The 18131-nt window shown below is 39.2% G+C and overlaps 1 protein-coding gene across 1 annotated transcript in view; it reads right to left on the bottom strand.

Annotated features, from left to right (window-relative positions):
* Positions 1 to 18131, bottom strand: part of LOC149196459 (delta(14)-sterol reductase-like) — a 280806-nt gene that overhangs the window by 184194 nt on the left and 78481 nt on the right. The window contains exon 4 of the mRNA XM_089405570.1: positions 15936 to 15992. Coding sequence (XP_089261696.1) covers positions 15936 to 15992 — 57 coding nt within the window. The remainder of the gene's footprint in view (positions 1 to 15935; positions 15993 to 18131) is intronic.

The following is an 18131-nucleotide window of genomic DNA, read 5'->3' as shown; positions in this document are numbered from 1 at the left end:
AGGAGAAGAGGACCAAACTAGAGCCCACCGCAGAGAAGGGTATCCTTGTGGGCTACAGTGAGACCTCAAAGGCCTTTCGGATTTACATTCCTGCACAGAGGAAAGTTGTTGTCAGACGGGATGTGAAGTTCGAGGAGGACAGGGCCTTTAGGAGGTCACGGGAGTTAGAGTATCTGGATCAGCCAGACCCTCAGCAACAGTTGAGTCAGTCGCAGGGATCCAGTGGGCAGGGATCAGGAGGATCCGGAGGTACATCTATGAGGATGTCAGGTCCATCAGTGAGCAGTGGCTCGCCGAGCCAGAGGGGTGGTGCTCCGGGCAACATGCAGAGCAGTTCACAGAGCAGTTCACTAGGGAGTCCACTGATGGACAGTTCACACGGTACCTCAGCTTCTACAGGTTCAGGTGCAGGCAGGAGGACAGCAGACAGACAGTCAGGAGTTCAGGCTACTGATGGGGATGAGGAGGAGGAGTTTCATTCTCCTATGGGAGAAGCATGCTCAGGGAAGAGGAAGCCCAAGTGGCTTCAGGACACCTTGAGAGATGCCACATCTGTTGCTGAGCCGAACAGGCCGGTCAGAGAGAGTAGACCACCTGAGAGATTTTGTAGCTATATGGCGATGGTGACCAGCATCCTTGACTCTGAGCCTTCTAGCTATGAGGAGGCAGCTAGCCAGCAGGTCTGGAGAGAGGCCATGCAGGAGGAGTATTCTTCTATCATGAAGAATGATGTTTGGGAGGTGGTGCCGAGGCCTGAGGGCAAATCCGTGGTTACTTCCAGATGGCTTTACAAGGTAAAGCATGCTGCAGATGGCAGCATTGAGAAATTCAAAGCAAGGTTTGTGGCTAGAGGGTTCTCACAGGTAGAGGGAGTTGATTATGAGGAGACCTTCGCTCCCGTGGCTCGATATACTTCGATCCGCTCCATTATATCGATAGCAGCAGAGATGGGTTGGAAGATCCACCAGATGGATGTGAAGACCGCATTTCTCAATGGCTTCATACAGGAGGAGGTGTACATTGAGCAGCCACAGGGCTTTGAGGTGCATGGGAAGGAGTCCCATGTGTGCAGATTGAAGAAGGCCCTTTATGGCCTGAAGCAAGCTCCCAGAGCTTGGTACTCCAGGATAGATGCATACTTGCAGGGGATGGGTTTCACAAAGAGTGAGGCAGATCCGAACCTTTACTTTATTGTGATTGGTGAGGAGCCTCTCATTCTGGTGCTGTATGTGGATGACTTGATCATTACAGGTGCAGAGAGACTCATAGAGCACTGCAAGAGAGATCTTGCGGCGGAGTTTGAGATGAAGGACATCGGCTTGATGCATTACTTTTTGGGTTTGGAGGTGTGGCAGGAGGAGGGGCATTTCTTCCTGGGGCAGGGGAAGTATATTGTGGACATCCTTAGCAGATTCCACATGGAGGATTGTAGACCCATGTCGACACCGATGATCACCAACTGGAAGAAGCTTCATGCTTCGGATTCCGAGTTGGTGGATCCCACATTGTACAGGCAGCTGATTGGTTCCTTGATGTATTTGGTCAACACCAGACCAGATATCTGTTTTGCAGTCAACACGATGAGTCAGTTTATGTGTGAGCCTAGGAAGGTTCACTGGGTGGCTGCAAAACACATTTTGCGGTACTTGCAGGGGACAGTGGATTATGGTCTGGACTACAGGCAGGGAGATGGAGTGAGATTGGCAGGATACACTGATTCTGATTGGGCAGGTTGTGCTTCTGATAGGAAGAGCACTTCAGGGTGCTGTTTTGGGTTGGGTTCAGCAGTAGTGTCATGGTTCAGCCGGAAGCAGCAGTCAGTAGCACTGAGTTCAGCGGAAGCAGAGTATATGGCAGCCAGTCTAGCTAGTTGTGAGGCCATCTGGCTTCGCAAGATGTTGTTTGGCTTATTTGGTCAGCCGTTGAGACCTTCAGTGATTTACTGTGATAATCAGAGTTGCATTAAACTCACGGAGAATCCAGTATTTCATGACAGGTCAAAGCATATCGGGATCAGATATCATTTCATCAGAGACTATGTTCAGAAGGGAGCTGTGAAGCTTGAGTATATTTCCACTGATGAGCAGGTTGCAGATATTCTTACCAAAGCCTTACCACGGGGCAAGCATGTCTACTTCAGAGACAAGATGGGTGTGGTGAGGAACACCTTCCTCGGTAAGAGGGAGTGTTGAAATTTGGTACCGGAGGACAGGTGGTTCCCTAAGGCTTTGATCTTTGGCCTAGGGAAAAGTGTCCAAAAGAATTTAATTTTTCTCCTAAAGTAACTTTATAATTTTTTATAAAGTTAAATCTAATTTGAAAGTGACTTTAAGTGATAAAGTTACTAAGTCTAATTTTAAAGTGACTTTATAAAGTCAATGAAAAAAAAATTAGAAAGGAAAAGTGACTTTGAAAATAAATGACTAAGTGGGTCTTTATTAAAGTGGGGTGAATTAAAAAATAGAAAGTGAGATTTAAATGAGCATTTAATCTCAGCCATTGATCTAAATCTATTTCAGCCATTGGATTTAGGGATCACCCAAAATTCATTTAGGGTTGGGTTAAGGGAGGAAAAGGGGGGAAAAGATCATTCATTCTTTCATGAGCAGATTGAGAGAAGGAGAGCAAGAGAGCAAGGGAGATTTCTGGGCGGTGTAACAGCAAAGCTGAAAGCGGTGTAACAGCAAAGCTGCAAGCGGAGTTACAGCAAAGCTGAACGCAGAGTTACAGCAAAGCTGCACGCAGAGTTACAGCAAAGCTGAACGCAGAGTAACAGCAAAGCTGCACGCAGAGTTACAGCAAAGCTGAACGCAGAGTAACAGCAAAGCTGCACGCAGAGTTACAGCAAAGCTGAACGCAGAGTAACAGCAAAGCTGCACGCAGAGTTACAGCAAAGCTGAACGCAGAGTAACAGCAACGCTGCACGCAGAGTAACAGCAAAGCTGCAAGCGGTGTCACAGCAAAGTTGAAAGCGGAGTAACAGCAACAGCAACGGTGTAACAGCAACGGTGTTTCAGCAAGGCTGAGATAAGTTGTAAAAGTCTGTTTGTTGATTTTTTGCTGAACATTTCTCCTACTGTAAAAAAGGCATTTTCCAGAAATAAAGAAGAGCTCTCAAACTGGTTTTCCCCAAGAGTTGTAGGGGGTTTTTCCAGGGTCAAGTTGACCAAAAATCTCTGTGTTTAAATGTGTTTTAATGGCTGTTTATTAATGCTGATTTTTATTTCTGCAATTTCCAGCATTCTGTAAAATTTCCAGAATTTGTGTTTTCAGCAATATTTATTTTTTTCAGCTTGTTGAATGTATGGTTATGGGAAAGGGCATTTAACTATATGGGAGAAATAAGGAGAAACTGAAAACCGGGGTGGGAAACAGAAAATTTTACATATTATACACGGGTTTCATGAAGTATAGTCGCATATACACGCGGGTTTTTGTGGGTGAAGGAGCGTATATGTTTTTCAGTCAAGAAAAACAGTGGGGCAGACTCTGATATGGGTGCTCTGTCTATTGTTGATGATTACAGTCTATCGATATGCTTTGTTCATTAATTTTTATCTGACTGACAAAGATGCCTTGATCATTGACTTGTTAACAATGCACAGGTAGCACAGGTTCAGGGGGAGCATTAGCCTTCACACGCATTCTGCATTGTTGGCATTATGGTTGCTGAGTCCAGCTATGGCTTCAAATATTTATACCATTTGTTGCTTAAGTCATGTAAAAGTCTAGGGTGTGATATGTCTTCTCATACATTTGAATGAGTCCTATTGGACAAATGATGTAATTTGTATCCCCACTTTGCATGGGATGGATGATGTAATATTTATTGTATTTCTGTCATGTATAAACAATTGGTATATCCCCACTTGGTTGGGTGGATGAGTCAAATTTGGTATATCCCCACTTGGTTGGGAGATGGATGTATGTATGAGTCTTTGGTGATAGGAAGGTCATACTCACATAGTTGAGTTAGAGTCATGTTATTCTTTTGGAACATATTTTTGCAGACTTTGCATGTGCTCAGGGGGAACATGAACGGTTTTAGTACATCTCAGCATGTACAAAGGGGAGCTCAATCAGAGAATTCAGCATGTACTCAAGGGGAGCATGGACAGCATAATGTATGTCAAAGGGGGAGAATATCTTGGTCCGCCCTTTGCCCTTGATGTCAAAGAGGGAGAGTGTCTTGGTGTTGTTGTTGCCATCAAGTCCAAAGAGGGCGATTGTTGGCATTATGATACAGGTGTTGTCCTTGATGGAAACTCTCTCAGATGACAGTTCATAGTGTAGCAGGTTAACAGCAAAGGATTACAGATCAGACTCCAAACAATAATAAAGAGAGGTATACGATGGTTCACTTTGTCCAAGAAGCGTATACACGCGGGTTAACAAAACAAAAGTAGCGTATAACATATACACGCACTTTCACAGGAGCAAAAGCGCGTACATGTTGGAAAACCAAGTATTTGATCCAAGGTATTGGTCCAAGGTATTTGGTCTGAAGTATTGACCCTAGGTATTTGGTCCAAGGTATTGGTCCTAAGTGGTTTTGGTTCAAGGTATTGAGAAAGGCCTAAGAGTATATAAGGAGGAGAAGATCATTAAGCCAGAAGTGCAAGCAATAAGATTCTAAGGAATACTTCTATTTGAAGTATATTTTATGTTACAAGGGTATGTTTGGGACTAGATCTGAAATATTCATGTGCACCTTGAGTTCAATATTGGATCAGGAATCATGAGACTTGAAATGACTTATTCTTGAATGATCTAATATTGGGTGAGACTAGATCTGATGTTTTGCACCTGTTCTATTCGTTATCTATCATGATCTGGGTTTGTCTGAAGTCTGGAATTGCAGCAAAGTTCTGAGTCAATATTTGCAGATCTGTACGCAGGTTCGTCTCAGCCAAAGAGCGTATACACGCAAGTTCAGTTCTTTCAAGTAGCGTATACACACAAGTTCAGTTCTTTCAAGTAGCGTATACAAAAGAAAAGCTTCTTTTCAGATCTGATTGATCTATCTGATAAAATTCTGTTATTTTACTGTTGTCTGTCAATGAAGTCTTCTTAGATCTGAATGTAAAACTGAATGCATAAGGAGGTTGGCATTTGATTGATTGATTGTATAAGTGAGAAGAAGTGATCTCTGTCCCCGCCTGTGTAAAGCTCTGAAAGTTGACAGTAGATATTCAGAATATTGATAGTTGGTACAGACTTGATTCAAAAGTTTATGTTTGCAGTAGTTTTGAAGGTATACGCAAGTTCAATTAATAGAAGTAGCGTATACACGCAGTTTGGGTGCAGCCAAGTAGCGTATACACTCTAATGCATGATTTTTGAGGTTACAGCTGGTTCTGAATGATGATGCAGGGTTCTGGGTTCAGCACAGTGTTCTGGTGTCAGTGATCTAATTGTTTAGATTATCTGAATATTGGTTGATGCAGTTTAAGTTTAAAAGTTATGATGGGTCCAGTGTGAAAATTTGATGAAACATGGCCTTCAGATTGTGGTGTTGTGATCCAAGAGTATCCAGTCTGAAAATTCATGAAATGTGGTCCCTGATGGAAGAGTGGAGTTTTCGGTAGGCTGGCACCTACGTACTAGTAAGCATATTGGTTAGTACAAGAGCTAGGGGGTTGTAGCTCCCTTCCAGTAGACGCTGGAGAACAAGAGAAGGTTCTAACCTTCTGCAGGTAGAAGCATGCGTACTAGTATGAGTCTGCACCAGTACAAGATTGTAAATAGATTTTCTTATTATTAAAAGAAGACAGAAACGACAGCAGCAGGTGGTTTTTACCCACATTGGGTTTCCACCTTACATCTTGGTGTTCATGTGGGTTGCTTATGTGTGATGCTTTATTCTGCTTTTACTGCACTCTCTAATAAATCTCTGATATACTGCTTTAAGATCAACACATGATAAATTATCTAAATCACAAGTTCTCTGGATATATGTTGGTTTCCTTAATCACAATCACGTGTACACGCTAGTTCACTTCACTGAAGTAGCATATATAAATCTATTTGGGAAATAAAGGTATTGATCTGATAATACTGATTCACCCCCCTCTCAATATTATTTCCAACAACCTCCATATGTTGAAACGCTGAGCTAGAGAGTCAATGCGTTGGCTTACATGATGATATACCCATATGGACCCAGGACGCCCCTAGGCTGGCCTTGACCCTATTTGATGGATGTTGCCTTGAGAAATCATTGAGATGATTTGGGAGGGATAACGCACTATGTCATGATGCCAACGCTTGATCCAGATGATGCCACATCATCCCTACATGCCCTAGAAGGGTGACATAGGCATTTTTAATGACGACGTCACTGTCAAAGAGGTGCCATTTAGAGACGTAACCATGCACTTTGATGACTTCTTGGCTTAATGAGCACTCCTGGACCATTTTACCACTTGCTTGATGGTGAGTGTCCATTCTTGCAGGATGACCTCATAGATGAGAGCATTTATTCCCACACGTGTGGGGAATTTTGATATGTTTATGATATTTTAGGGCTATCACAAGGTCAGCTTGTGACCTTTGACCTAGTTGAACACTTTAAGCAAACTTTTTAGGGCGTTTGTTGTAAAATTATGGAAAAATGACTTGGTTACCCTAACATAATAGAGGGGAGTCACTTTGGAACACACGAATTTAGCAACTGATAGCCATAATATATATTTTATTAATAAATGAATAGATGATGTTTACATTTTGTGGGAGGCCCTGGCTATACACTGCCTTGGGTGAGATCATGCCCTTTGCCTAATAACTTATAAACTAACTATTTTTTTATATAACATTGCCTTCCTCTCAAAAGAATTCTTTGTCCTATACGTAATGATGGATGTTGCTGACTAAACGCTTCAGTCTCCCAAGAAGCTTCTTCTTCTGGTAAGTCCTTTCGCTTAATCAAGTATTCCTTGATTACATGAGATCAAAGCTTCCTTTCTCTGGTAGTTATGATACCTTCTAGTTCTAAACTGACCCTTCCTTCATCATCTAGGGATGGAAGTGTTGTTTGCGCTGATTGATGGTCGCCTAGTGCCCTTTTAAGGCAGGAGACATGAAAGACGTTGTGAACACGACTTTTCTCCGAAGGCTTGAACTATATGCAACTTGGTTGATCTTTTTATTGATCTGATATGGTCCATAGCAATGTTGCAGTAATCGTTATTGGGATATTATCAGCAAGGGGAAAAATCGAAAAAATAAAAAATAAAAAATCGGTAAAAATCGGGTAAATATTTATTTTTTCAATTTTTTAATATCTAAAGCATCTACAACATAAAATAAATACATTGACACATAAATATGATAAAATAACTAATATATAAGATGTGTAATATCATTTCTAGTGCTACATCACACATAACAGTGAATCATGCCCTGAATAGTAAGTCCTGACTCCTGAGTCCCAACTCAGCCTCAAAATATCAACAAAAAATATAATAATGTATCTCATATCATGAGTCATAATGTCATATACAATGAAATGAACCAAATAACTAAAGTCTAATACTATTGATTTCCTCTGCCCCTCTAGATGTAGAAATGTCGATGGAGTTGGCAGTGGACTCTGTTGTGCTCTAGAAGCTGAAGAACTAGGAGCTACACGAAGTAGACCATGTCCTCTACTGGTGACAGGGGTAGCCTGGGTAGGTTGTGTCACCTCCTCCTCCTGTTGCTCCTCCTCCTCATCAAAAAATCGTCAAAAAAATAAATAAATAAAATAAAAATTTCTCAAAGATTTTTTTCCCAAAAAATCGCAATTTTTTCAAGTTATCATGATTTCTTCGCAATTTTTTGTGCAAAAAAAAAAAAGAAAAAGAAATTAGCATAAAAATCGGGCGATAATAACACCAAACTCAAAAAATCGTGATTTTCCGATATTATCGCGATAATATCGCGATTTTTGCAACACGGTCCATAGAACTTCGGTGCCAATTTATTTTTTCGTTTTTGTTTTGAAGACAACTATTTGTATGGTTGGAGTTTGACAAATACCCATTTTCCGACTTCAAATTCTCTTTCAATTCTGCTTCGGTTTGCTTGTTGCTTCATATGGTTCCTTGCATTATTCAAATTTTCTTTTAGGGTTTGGACGATTTTTTGGGTTTCTTCTAGTTGGTTTTTAACAACATGAAGGTTCATCTAGATAATAGCTAGATCCTTCCACTCTAGAGGTTCGTATCCATACAAAGCTTGGACTGGAGTCATTTTGCTAATGTATGATAAGTAGAATTATACCACCATTCAGCGAGATGCAACAACTGAGCCCACTTATTTTGTTTTTCTGTAGCGTAACAACGTAGGTAGGCTTCCAAACATTTATTGACAACCTCTGTTTGTCCATCTATTTGAGGGTGATAAGAGGAACTCATATTTAGGTAGGTTCCTATATGGTTGAACAATTCCCTCCAGAAATTACACTTGAATTTGGCATCTCTATCACTCACAATGACTTTCAGAAAACAGTGTAATTTATATATATTTTTGCAAAATATTTCAGCGATTTGTTTCGCTGAGTCTAATTTCTTTATTGCCATAAAGTCAGCATATTTGGTGAGTCTGTCGACCACTACGAAAATCTTGTCCTTGCCTTCAGATACAGGTAATCCCTCAATAAAGTCCATGGATATCTCTTCCCATTTCTGATTCGGAATGTTTAAGGGGTGAAGTAATCCAAGTGTCATATATTTTCACTTTTATTTCTTTGACATGTGTCACATTCCGCTACATACTTCTGAATATCGCGACTCATCCCCTTCCAAAAGAATGATTGATGTGCATTGTAGTAAGTTTTAAAGAATCCTACATGTTCGGCTGATAGTGAATCATGTGACTCCTTGAGTATCTTGGATTTAAACTTGGACTTTGAATTTAGATAGATTCTTCATTTGTACCATAGAATGTCGTTCTTCCATTCAAATTTTGAGCTGTCTGGAAGGTTATTGATTATCGCAGTTATTTATGGATCCTTTGCATACTCACTTCGAATCTCATTAAGCCATTCAGGAACAACAACCGAGACTGCAAGTAGTGTTGGTTCTTCATCTTTCCTAGATAGGGCATCTGCTACTACATTGTCTTTCCCCTTTTATGTAGTATCTCCATGTCAAAGGCCGCAATTTTTTCAATCCATTTTTGTTGTTCTTCGGAAAGTATTTTTTGTTGAAGTAGGTGTTGGAGACTATTATGGTCTGTTCGAATGGAGAACTTACTTCCCAAAAGATATTGTCTCCACTTAGCCAACGCGTGCATAATAGCGAGCATTTTCTTGTTGTATGTGGACTTAAGACGTTCTCTTTTATTGAGCTTCCTGCTTTCAAAAGCTATTGGATACCGTTTCGGCATTAACATTGCGCCTATACCGAATCCGGAAGCATCACACTCGATGATAAATGGTTTAGAGAAATCTAGAGTTGCCAATACTGGGGTATTAGACATAACTTCCTTTAGTTCTTCAAAACACCTTTCTGCTTCCTCATCCCATTGAAATGAATTCTTTTTTAAAAGGTTTGTTAGAGGTGCAGTTATATGTGCATAGTTTTTAATAAATCTTTGGTAATATCCCGTCAATCCTAAGAACCCTCTTAGCTTGGATATATTAACTAGTTTGGCCCATTCCTTTATAGCTTTGATTTTATTAGGGTCCACTTTTACGCCTTCATGAGATATGATGTATCCAAGATATTCTACTTCTTCCTTTCCAAAGGTGCATTTGGATTTTTTTGCGTAGAATTGATGCTCTTTCAGTAGTGTAAAAACTTTATCCAGATGTTGTAGGTACTCCTGCCAAGTTTTACTGTACACTAAAATATCATCAAAGAATACTAATACAAGCTTCCTAAGATATGGACGGAATAATCCGTTCATAGTGGCTTGGAATGTTGTTGGTGCATTGGTTAACCCAAATGGCATTACTTTAAATTCATAGTGACCTTGGTGTGTTCGAAATGTCGTTTTTGGTATGTCTTCCAACCATCCTTCTTCCTTACCAATACCACTGGAGCAGCATACAGACTCTTACTTTTCGAGATGATTCCACACTTTAAAAGGTCTTGGATTAATCTCTCAATTTCTGTCTTTTGGTGATGTGGATATCGATGCAGCTTGATGTTGACGGGGTCTGACCCTGCTTTGACTTCTATTGTATGCTCAATTTCCCTGTTAGGAGGCATTTTCATAGGCAGGTCTTGAAATATCTTTTCATGCTTCTGAATTAGATCTTGTATCTCTGGTGACTCTTCGTTGATCATGTTTGTAGATAACATTTCTAATTGGTGACATTGTACTACATAAGTTGGTGCTCCTTTTCGAATCATCTTCATCATCTGAGATGACGATATGATTTGATTCTCTGGTGCTTGGAATCCGTATAACTTGTACCTATGCCCTTCCTAGTTAAAGCTTATGAACTGTACTTGATGGTTGGCAGAATAAGTGCCTAGGGTTCGTAGCCATTGGATCCCTAAGACCACATCTACTCCTCCTAATGGTACAGTGAAGAACAGGGATTCTAAATTAAAGTCTTGTATCTGCAATTTTACCTTATGGCATTTCCCTACCTTTTCAATCTTCTTACCGTCAACTACCATCACCTTCATGTTCAGTAAGGGAAATGAGAAAATATTGAGTCTCTGCCACAGTCGCATCTAAAAAATTGTGGGTGCTACCGGAGTCGATGAGAACCACTACGTTGTTCTTCTTTATATGTCCTTTCAATTTTAGAGTCTGAGGTTGTGATATACCTATCATAGCTGATAGAGACACTTGCGGAATACTTCTGTCATCTAACACCAGAGAGAATTCTGGGGCATCTTCTGTTTCTTCTATGTTGGAATCATCACTGTTTGAATCATTAGTTGCTTCACAGTTATATAGGTTCTTTGATTCTTTTCCTTTTGCACACCTATGTTTAGGGTCCCACTTCTTGCCACAACGTTTGCATTTGCCTTCTTTTATCCTTTGCATTTCTACGTTAGATTTTTCGCCTTCACGACGATGTGGTGGAACATATCTTGTATTATCCGTATCCACAAACTGGGGCATTCTTCATCTCGAATATACTTTTTCCGGTTTTGACCACAATATCTATTCAAATTTCTTTTCAGCAGCTTTTGCTTTTTGTCTTGCTACTTCTATTGACGTGATGTCATGAAGCTCAAGTTCTACTCGTAGATGAGTTTTAAGTCCGGAGATGTATGATTGAATTAGACGAGATTCTGATAACCCAAGTACTCGTGTTGCTAAGGTCTCCCATTCTCGAGTGTACTCATCCACATTTCCTTTTTGTCGCAATCTGATGAGTGTTGAAAAGAACTCTTCTTCCTTTACACCTTGGAATCTTTTAAAGAATGCATCCTTAAATTTTCTCCAACTGATGGCGATTGTCGTCTTCTTCCACCACATATACCAATTATATGCTTCTCCTTCCATTTTCATGGAAGCGTGCCTAATATTTTCGTCATCATTGTCGATGTCGTAAATCTCGAAGTATTCTTCTGCTTTATTCAACCACGCAACGCTGCATTTTTCGTTCCCATCGAATTTGGGCAGCTCGATTTTTGCCTTTCGCTGATATGTCGCTAATGGTGGAGCGAAAAGAGGGTATTGATTGGCGAATGAATTCCAGAGTTGCTTATTTGAAAAAGTCGCGTTACTATTTCCTTGATGGTGCGTGGATGATTTTTTTGGAGACTCCGCTTTTTCATGAGAATCTGCTGAATTTGTTGAATCTGATGAATTGTGTTGTTGATTACCTCCATCATCTTGGAGTAGTTGTTTGGGTGTAACCTTCCTCCTTTCACACAAAGTGTTCAACAACGTCATTGTCTGATTATGATTCATTTCGGATTGGATATGGTTTTGCCCAAGCTGTAGTTCTATCCGATTTGTCGTATCCTGAAGCTTCTTGATATCGTTAGAATGCCCGATAACCTTACTCTCGAGATTGACTAATTTTTGGTTGAAATCATCAAAGTGGCTAGTAATCCTATTCTCCAAATCAATCAATTTTTTGCTGAAATCAGCCATTGACATCGACGACATTGAACGAGTTTGTGGGGGTGTATATTTGTCCACCAGCTTAACTTTCTTCCTTAAGTTGACTAATGTTTTTTATTTTTATTCTTTTAAATAATTAAATTTAATTATGTAACATATAGTTCTTTTATTAAAGTTAATTAAATAAATTATGTATAGTCATAAACTATATATTAATTAATTAAAATTTAATTAATTGAACTATAGATATAACTATATATTCGTACGGACATTAAGTGGAGAGGGATGCGAGGTTTTGGGCGGAAGGAAGTCGAAGGTGGAATGACGACAAAGTTCTGGGCGGAAGTGACAGGTGTAATGGTGAACGAGCGTGAGGGAACGAGTGTGCTGGATGGATAATAGGGACGCGGCGGAAGCACGGGCAGAAGATGGCAGAGATAGCAGCGATGGTTGAGACGGTGGGGCAGCGATGGAAAATCGTTGTTGTAGTGTTATGGCAGGCTACGGCAGTTATAGTTCGACGAATCTGCCCAGACGGTGGGTAGGAGACCTAGCTGCAACAGTGGATGCTGTGGTGGAAGAGACCAGTGGAATCACTCGGTCGTGGGAGGCAAAGAACAGCGGAACGTGACAGGAGCAACGTCGAACAAGGGCAGGGATGTTACCAGATGCCCAACAGCGGCAGCGTCTCGAGAGTGAACCGCTCTGATACCAGATGGAACACACGAATTTAGCAATTGATAGCCATAATATATATTATATTAATAAATGATTAGATGATGTTTACATTTTGTGGGAGGCCCTGGCTATATATTGCCTTGGGTGCCTCTTGATGAATGGGCATGATTTTTGATCATGCCCTTTGCCTAATAACTTATAAACTAACTAATTTTTTATATAACACACTTTTCAATATTAATCATCAGCATTCATTCACTTCTTCTCTAAAGGGTGTGCACTAGCGCTTGTCTTTGTTCTTAGATGCAATGTGATCATTTGAGGAGCGAATTGTCTTGGGAGGGAGAATTTTTTAAATGGAGAGACTTTTGGGATTGATTGAAGTGATTCTTGTTGGAATTGTCTAAGTTTAACATCATTTTCTTCCATTTTGCATGTTATATTTCTAAAAATAGGGCTTCTTTGTGTTCCATGTTAAAAAGCACAATATCTTTTCTTGAAATCTTGATTCTTTATGGTATGTAAAATTTGTCTTGCAAGAATCCATCAAAGCAACTTGGTTCATGGATCATTTGATTTTAAAATCTGCCATCTAGACGAGTCACTAGGGTTTCCAAGTGAGGAAATTCATTCTTCCACCCTCTTCAACCAAAGCCCTCTATCATTGATCTTGCCCTAATTGACTCCTTTGCCCAACTAGATAAAGCCATTAGTTTGTTGATCATCATAAATTTCTTTTTTCTTCTTTAATTTATGTTAACTAGAGTTAGGGTTCACTTAAAATCTACACCTTACAGCAATTTTACTTCCATATGTTATTGTCCTATTGGAAGGGACTGCATTTAATAAATAAGAAAAGGCAAAATCTAGCATTAATTGCATACTTTAACCTTAAAATTAGGGCTGACATCTTGGTATTTATTGCTGTCATATGCATTTTCAGCCATTTAAAACTTGTATTTGCTTAAACCTAGCTTACCTCCCTCATAGCCTATTGGTCCTTCATTGATCTTATCCCTTATCTGTTATTTTTGGAGCTGTTATATGCCATCAGGTGCCCTAAATCTGCTTATCTTACAAACTCTGGTCCTTAACTTATCGCAGCTCTCTTCTAGATTGTAAAGATCTTCAGGAAGTATACTTGAACCTTGGGAAACTTTTATCTCAGCCTTCCAAGCCTTTGCAGTTACCTTTCCTCCTATCATTAGACCTTGCATCACCACTGAGCCCTTTTAATTGAAATCTTTCTGCCAATCTTCTGTAGGGAAACCTCCCTTGTGGGATTAATTTCACCACTAAACAGCTAGAGAAAAGCCACTGAGGTGAGAGTGGTGGCTGATCTCTTGTTGCCATAAACCTAGGTTGCCTAGTGGGATTTTACACTAGGCCTGCTATATTTTGCAGTGATAGTCACTATGTTCATCAAAGAAGTGATCATTATTGTTAGGGCCTCTGAGAACAACAACAACCAGAGTGTTTGAGTTGGGACGTTGCTATAAAGGCACTGGAAGTCATCATTGCAGGTAATTATTCGCAGATGGTTGTAAATTGAAAACTTGCAACCATAACCCACCATGTATGACAATCCCAATGAATTGTCACCTAGTCAGCTAGTCTGTAGCCCATCTGTTAGAAATTAGAATTTATAAGATTACTATGAGCAGCAGGACTAACAGTGCCCCCTTCACCTCAAAGTCATATATATTACATGACAAACAGTACACAGTGAGTATGCCTATATTTTTGCAAGACTACAAATTCGGGTCAGTGTGTCTGTAATGTTCCCACATCTCACCACTTAGTTGGAAACATTCAAGTATTTTTCATAAGTGAAAACAAATCAAATAAAACAGTGTGAATTATATGATCTGTCAAAACCAAATGAATCCAGTATGCCCAGTTGTGGTCACATAACATTATTAAACTTATAACGTAGATGTTCAGCGTGAGTGTTATTAATTCTCACGAAGCTTAACCTGATGTATACTATGCCTGCAAAGTTGGTGTTCCCCACAATTGCAAACAAATGAAGTTGTCAGTGAGACACCTGTATTCCTCCAGACTCGGAGTTTCCTGTCAGAACTTGATGCACAATGAAAGCGAACTTGGGGAGAATTATTTCACATCACCAGACATAAGTGGACTGCACAGACATATCTATCACGAAAGTCTTGTTGCTAAACTTAAGGGTATCAAAAGCACAGATTATCACTATGCAATTAAATTCCAGCTAGTGACTTATTGAGGATGGATGATGCATGTTGCTTCAATGATTGTCCCATGAAAATCAACAGGTAGGTCACCTCATGACGTCCAGTCAACACATAAGTCTCAGCATGAGGAAACACCTTACTGCATAATTATCTATGCTATCAAAATCAAGATACTCCAGAATAGGTTTACAATGCCTCTGAAATTTCTCACTTTGTCTTGTGCAAAGCAGTACTATGCACACTCAGCAATATTTCCCATAGACTACTGAGACACTTGTGTTCTGAAGCATAATAATCTAAACTTGTGTATTGACCCTACCACTCAGCAATATTTCCCATTGACTACTGAGACACTTGTGTTCTGAAGCATAATAATCTAAACTTGTGTATTGACCCTACAAACTTGCTACTGTGCTCTTTTTTGTTACCAAATAGCCTTTTTTTACCTCACAGACGGAAAATTAGATTACAAGAAGCATTTCAGCCAAGACAAACAGAAACAGAGGAATGTTTGGAGGGGGCCTATTCTCATGATGCTATGCAACATAGCAAGATTTAATTGTCACAATCTTAAGAAATTTGTTGTGCCTTTGAAATATTATTTTCTATGTTCTAAAAAAATTGATCAAACCTGCTACAGAGCAATAGAACATAAATGATCTAAGACATTCAACATGTGAAAAGTTGCCAAACAACACCATCCTCCAGCAGAAGTTACTTATGTGAATATAAATCAATGAAGTCCATAAGCCAAATTATTAAAAAGGCAATGTAATTTGACTGCATAAATAAACATTTATATAATAGCATTTGCTACGGAGCAATAGAACATAAATGATCTAAGACATTCAACATGTGAAATGTTGCCAAACAACCCCATCCTCCAGCAGAAGTTACTTATGCGAATATAAATCAAGAAGTCCATAAGCCAAATTATAAAAAAGGCAATGTAATTTGACTGCATAAATAAACATTTTATATAATAGCATTTTCGTATCATATAGGGAAAATGTTGAAAATTACCAAAGCACTTAATATCAGTGTTGTAGAAAGTAGCTCCCCACCTTTGTCTGCCACCACCTGAAATCAAACATGATATTAAATACAGACATAAATGTCTATAATAGCATTCAAGCCTCCAAAAAATTGTTTTGCTAGTATAAGCAACATGAATACATGTATTTGAAGTTTGAACACATAAATTAAGATCAGCTAAAGCAAAATACAAGAGTAAACCTTCCTATTATACCAAAATTGTAGGGTAGAACATTCTAAGAAAAAAAAAGAGATATCCAAGAAAGTTGCGTCAATAAACCACATGAACCAAAATTCTAATCATGCCAGTTCTCTTTCTTCCATTAATATAGGGAACTATGCCTAGCCGTATCTCTTTCCATCCAATCCTCTGATCTGAAGAACCATGTTTTGGGAAAACCTTGCCAACTCGACCTTTCCGCACATTCCCAGAAAGCAAAACAAAACAAATTATGAGCACATGAAAAGAAAACTAAAAATGTTAGGGTCCTAATCAGTGTGGATAAAGTTGCAATAAAATTGGCAAAGTCAGATTTTTTGGGCTAGCCAATTTTATTGGCCGATTTTTTGGCAATTTTTTCGTTTTCAAAAATATCGCGATTTTATCGAAAAAGTCTTGATTTTATCGGGAGTCGATTGAAAAAATCGTGAAGCCCGCCCAGGCAGCGGATAAGTGAGGGAAAATGCCGAAAAATCACTCATTTTTCACTCTTCTTTCTTCCATTCATCCCTCTAGAGAGAGGTGTTTGCCATTGCCCAAGAGGAGATTTACTAGTTTTGTGGTGTGGATTTGAAGATTTCTCCACTGCTCAACGTGAGAGACTCAAGGGGCCGATTTGCTGCTGTCAGGTATGTATTTTAATTTATCTATCGGTCTTTGTTACACAAATTGCTTCTTAAATCTTTCTATTAGTTTGTTTTTAGCTTATTTTTGCTTAACAATTTAAATCAAAACATTGTTTAGAATCTAGATTGAATCAAAACTTCAAAATGTTTAAACTGTTTACATGTTTCAACTTTCAAGAATAAAAAATTCAAACCCTTGTTTAGTGAATCTTAGTGTGTTCAAGTGAGTGAGAAGAGGCATTTAAAATTTAAAATCAACAATTACATTTGTGTTTGCTTCTTATGTGATGGGCAATTTTTAATTTTTTCAAAAAAAAAAATTGTGCCCTAGGTTCAAATTCAAGTTCAAAGTTTCAAACAAAATGTCGAGGAATTTGGACCATATGTGGGAATATGGTGAACCTGATCCTATACCCAAATTTGGGGGGGTCAATAGAATGTATTTGACTTGCAAGTTGTGTGGCAAGCATAAGTCAAGGGGTGTCAACAATGTAAAATTCCATCTGGGGCAAATTCCAGGGCAAAATATTGAACTTTCCCAAATCCAACTCCAGAAATCATCTGGCAAGCCATTAAATCCTCGACCTCTCTATTCTAGTTGTCTCCCAACAGCAGGCTATGGGGAGTAGTCCCTATGAAATGAGAGAATGCAAGACCCATTAGCAACCAACAAGTCCAAGAAACACGATTGAATGGCCTAGCCACTTGGTTGATTTTAGCAAGCTTTAAAGATTTGATTAGATTTATATATGAGACCAATGTCTTATGGAGTCAACTACTTGCTTTAGATCAATTATGAACCAAGGGACTGGATGAACAATCGTTGCTTAATGCTTAACTATCTTATATGTTATGCAAATCCTATGACCTAGGTGTAATGCAAGAATCCTGATTGATTTTAATTATATGCCTAGTTGTATCCCTTGATTCGTATCTATTTTGAGGCTAGTCTCTAAAGACAGTGGTGGAGAGAACTCAAGGTGAAGCAAGCAAAGGCTTGGTTAATGATAACTCCCCTTGAAATCTAATGTACCTGGTGCCTCCGGCACTGCAGAAACTATGGCTCCGACCACTGCAAGGTCATCATTTTAACCAATAGAGAGGGTCTAGCGTTTGCAAGCAAAAGATAAAGGGTGTTCCTATATTTCTATCAACCAAGCTTATGCTTGGAGGTATGTTAATTAATGCAGGACTAAGTCTAAAATGCAATGCAAGATGGTTGAGCGATCTTGAGTTAAGATTGTTTATTGACCCTACGTACTAATTATGATTTAGCTTTAATTATTACGCAAAGTACTGAATGAGGGACAATCTTAAACACAAGATGAAGTGCTCAAT

Source organism: Pinus tabuliformis, chromosome 2_2 (assembly GCF_031772625.1).
Source record: "Pinus tabuliformis cultivar Carrire ecotype Pingquan chromosome 2_2, CPIR1, whole genome shotgun sequence".
Lineage (NCBI taxonomy): Eukaryota > Viridiplantae > Streptophyta > Pinopsida > Pinales > Pinaceae > Pinus > Pinus tabuliformis.
This window is presented reverse-complemented; position numbering and strand designations above follow the sequence as displayed.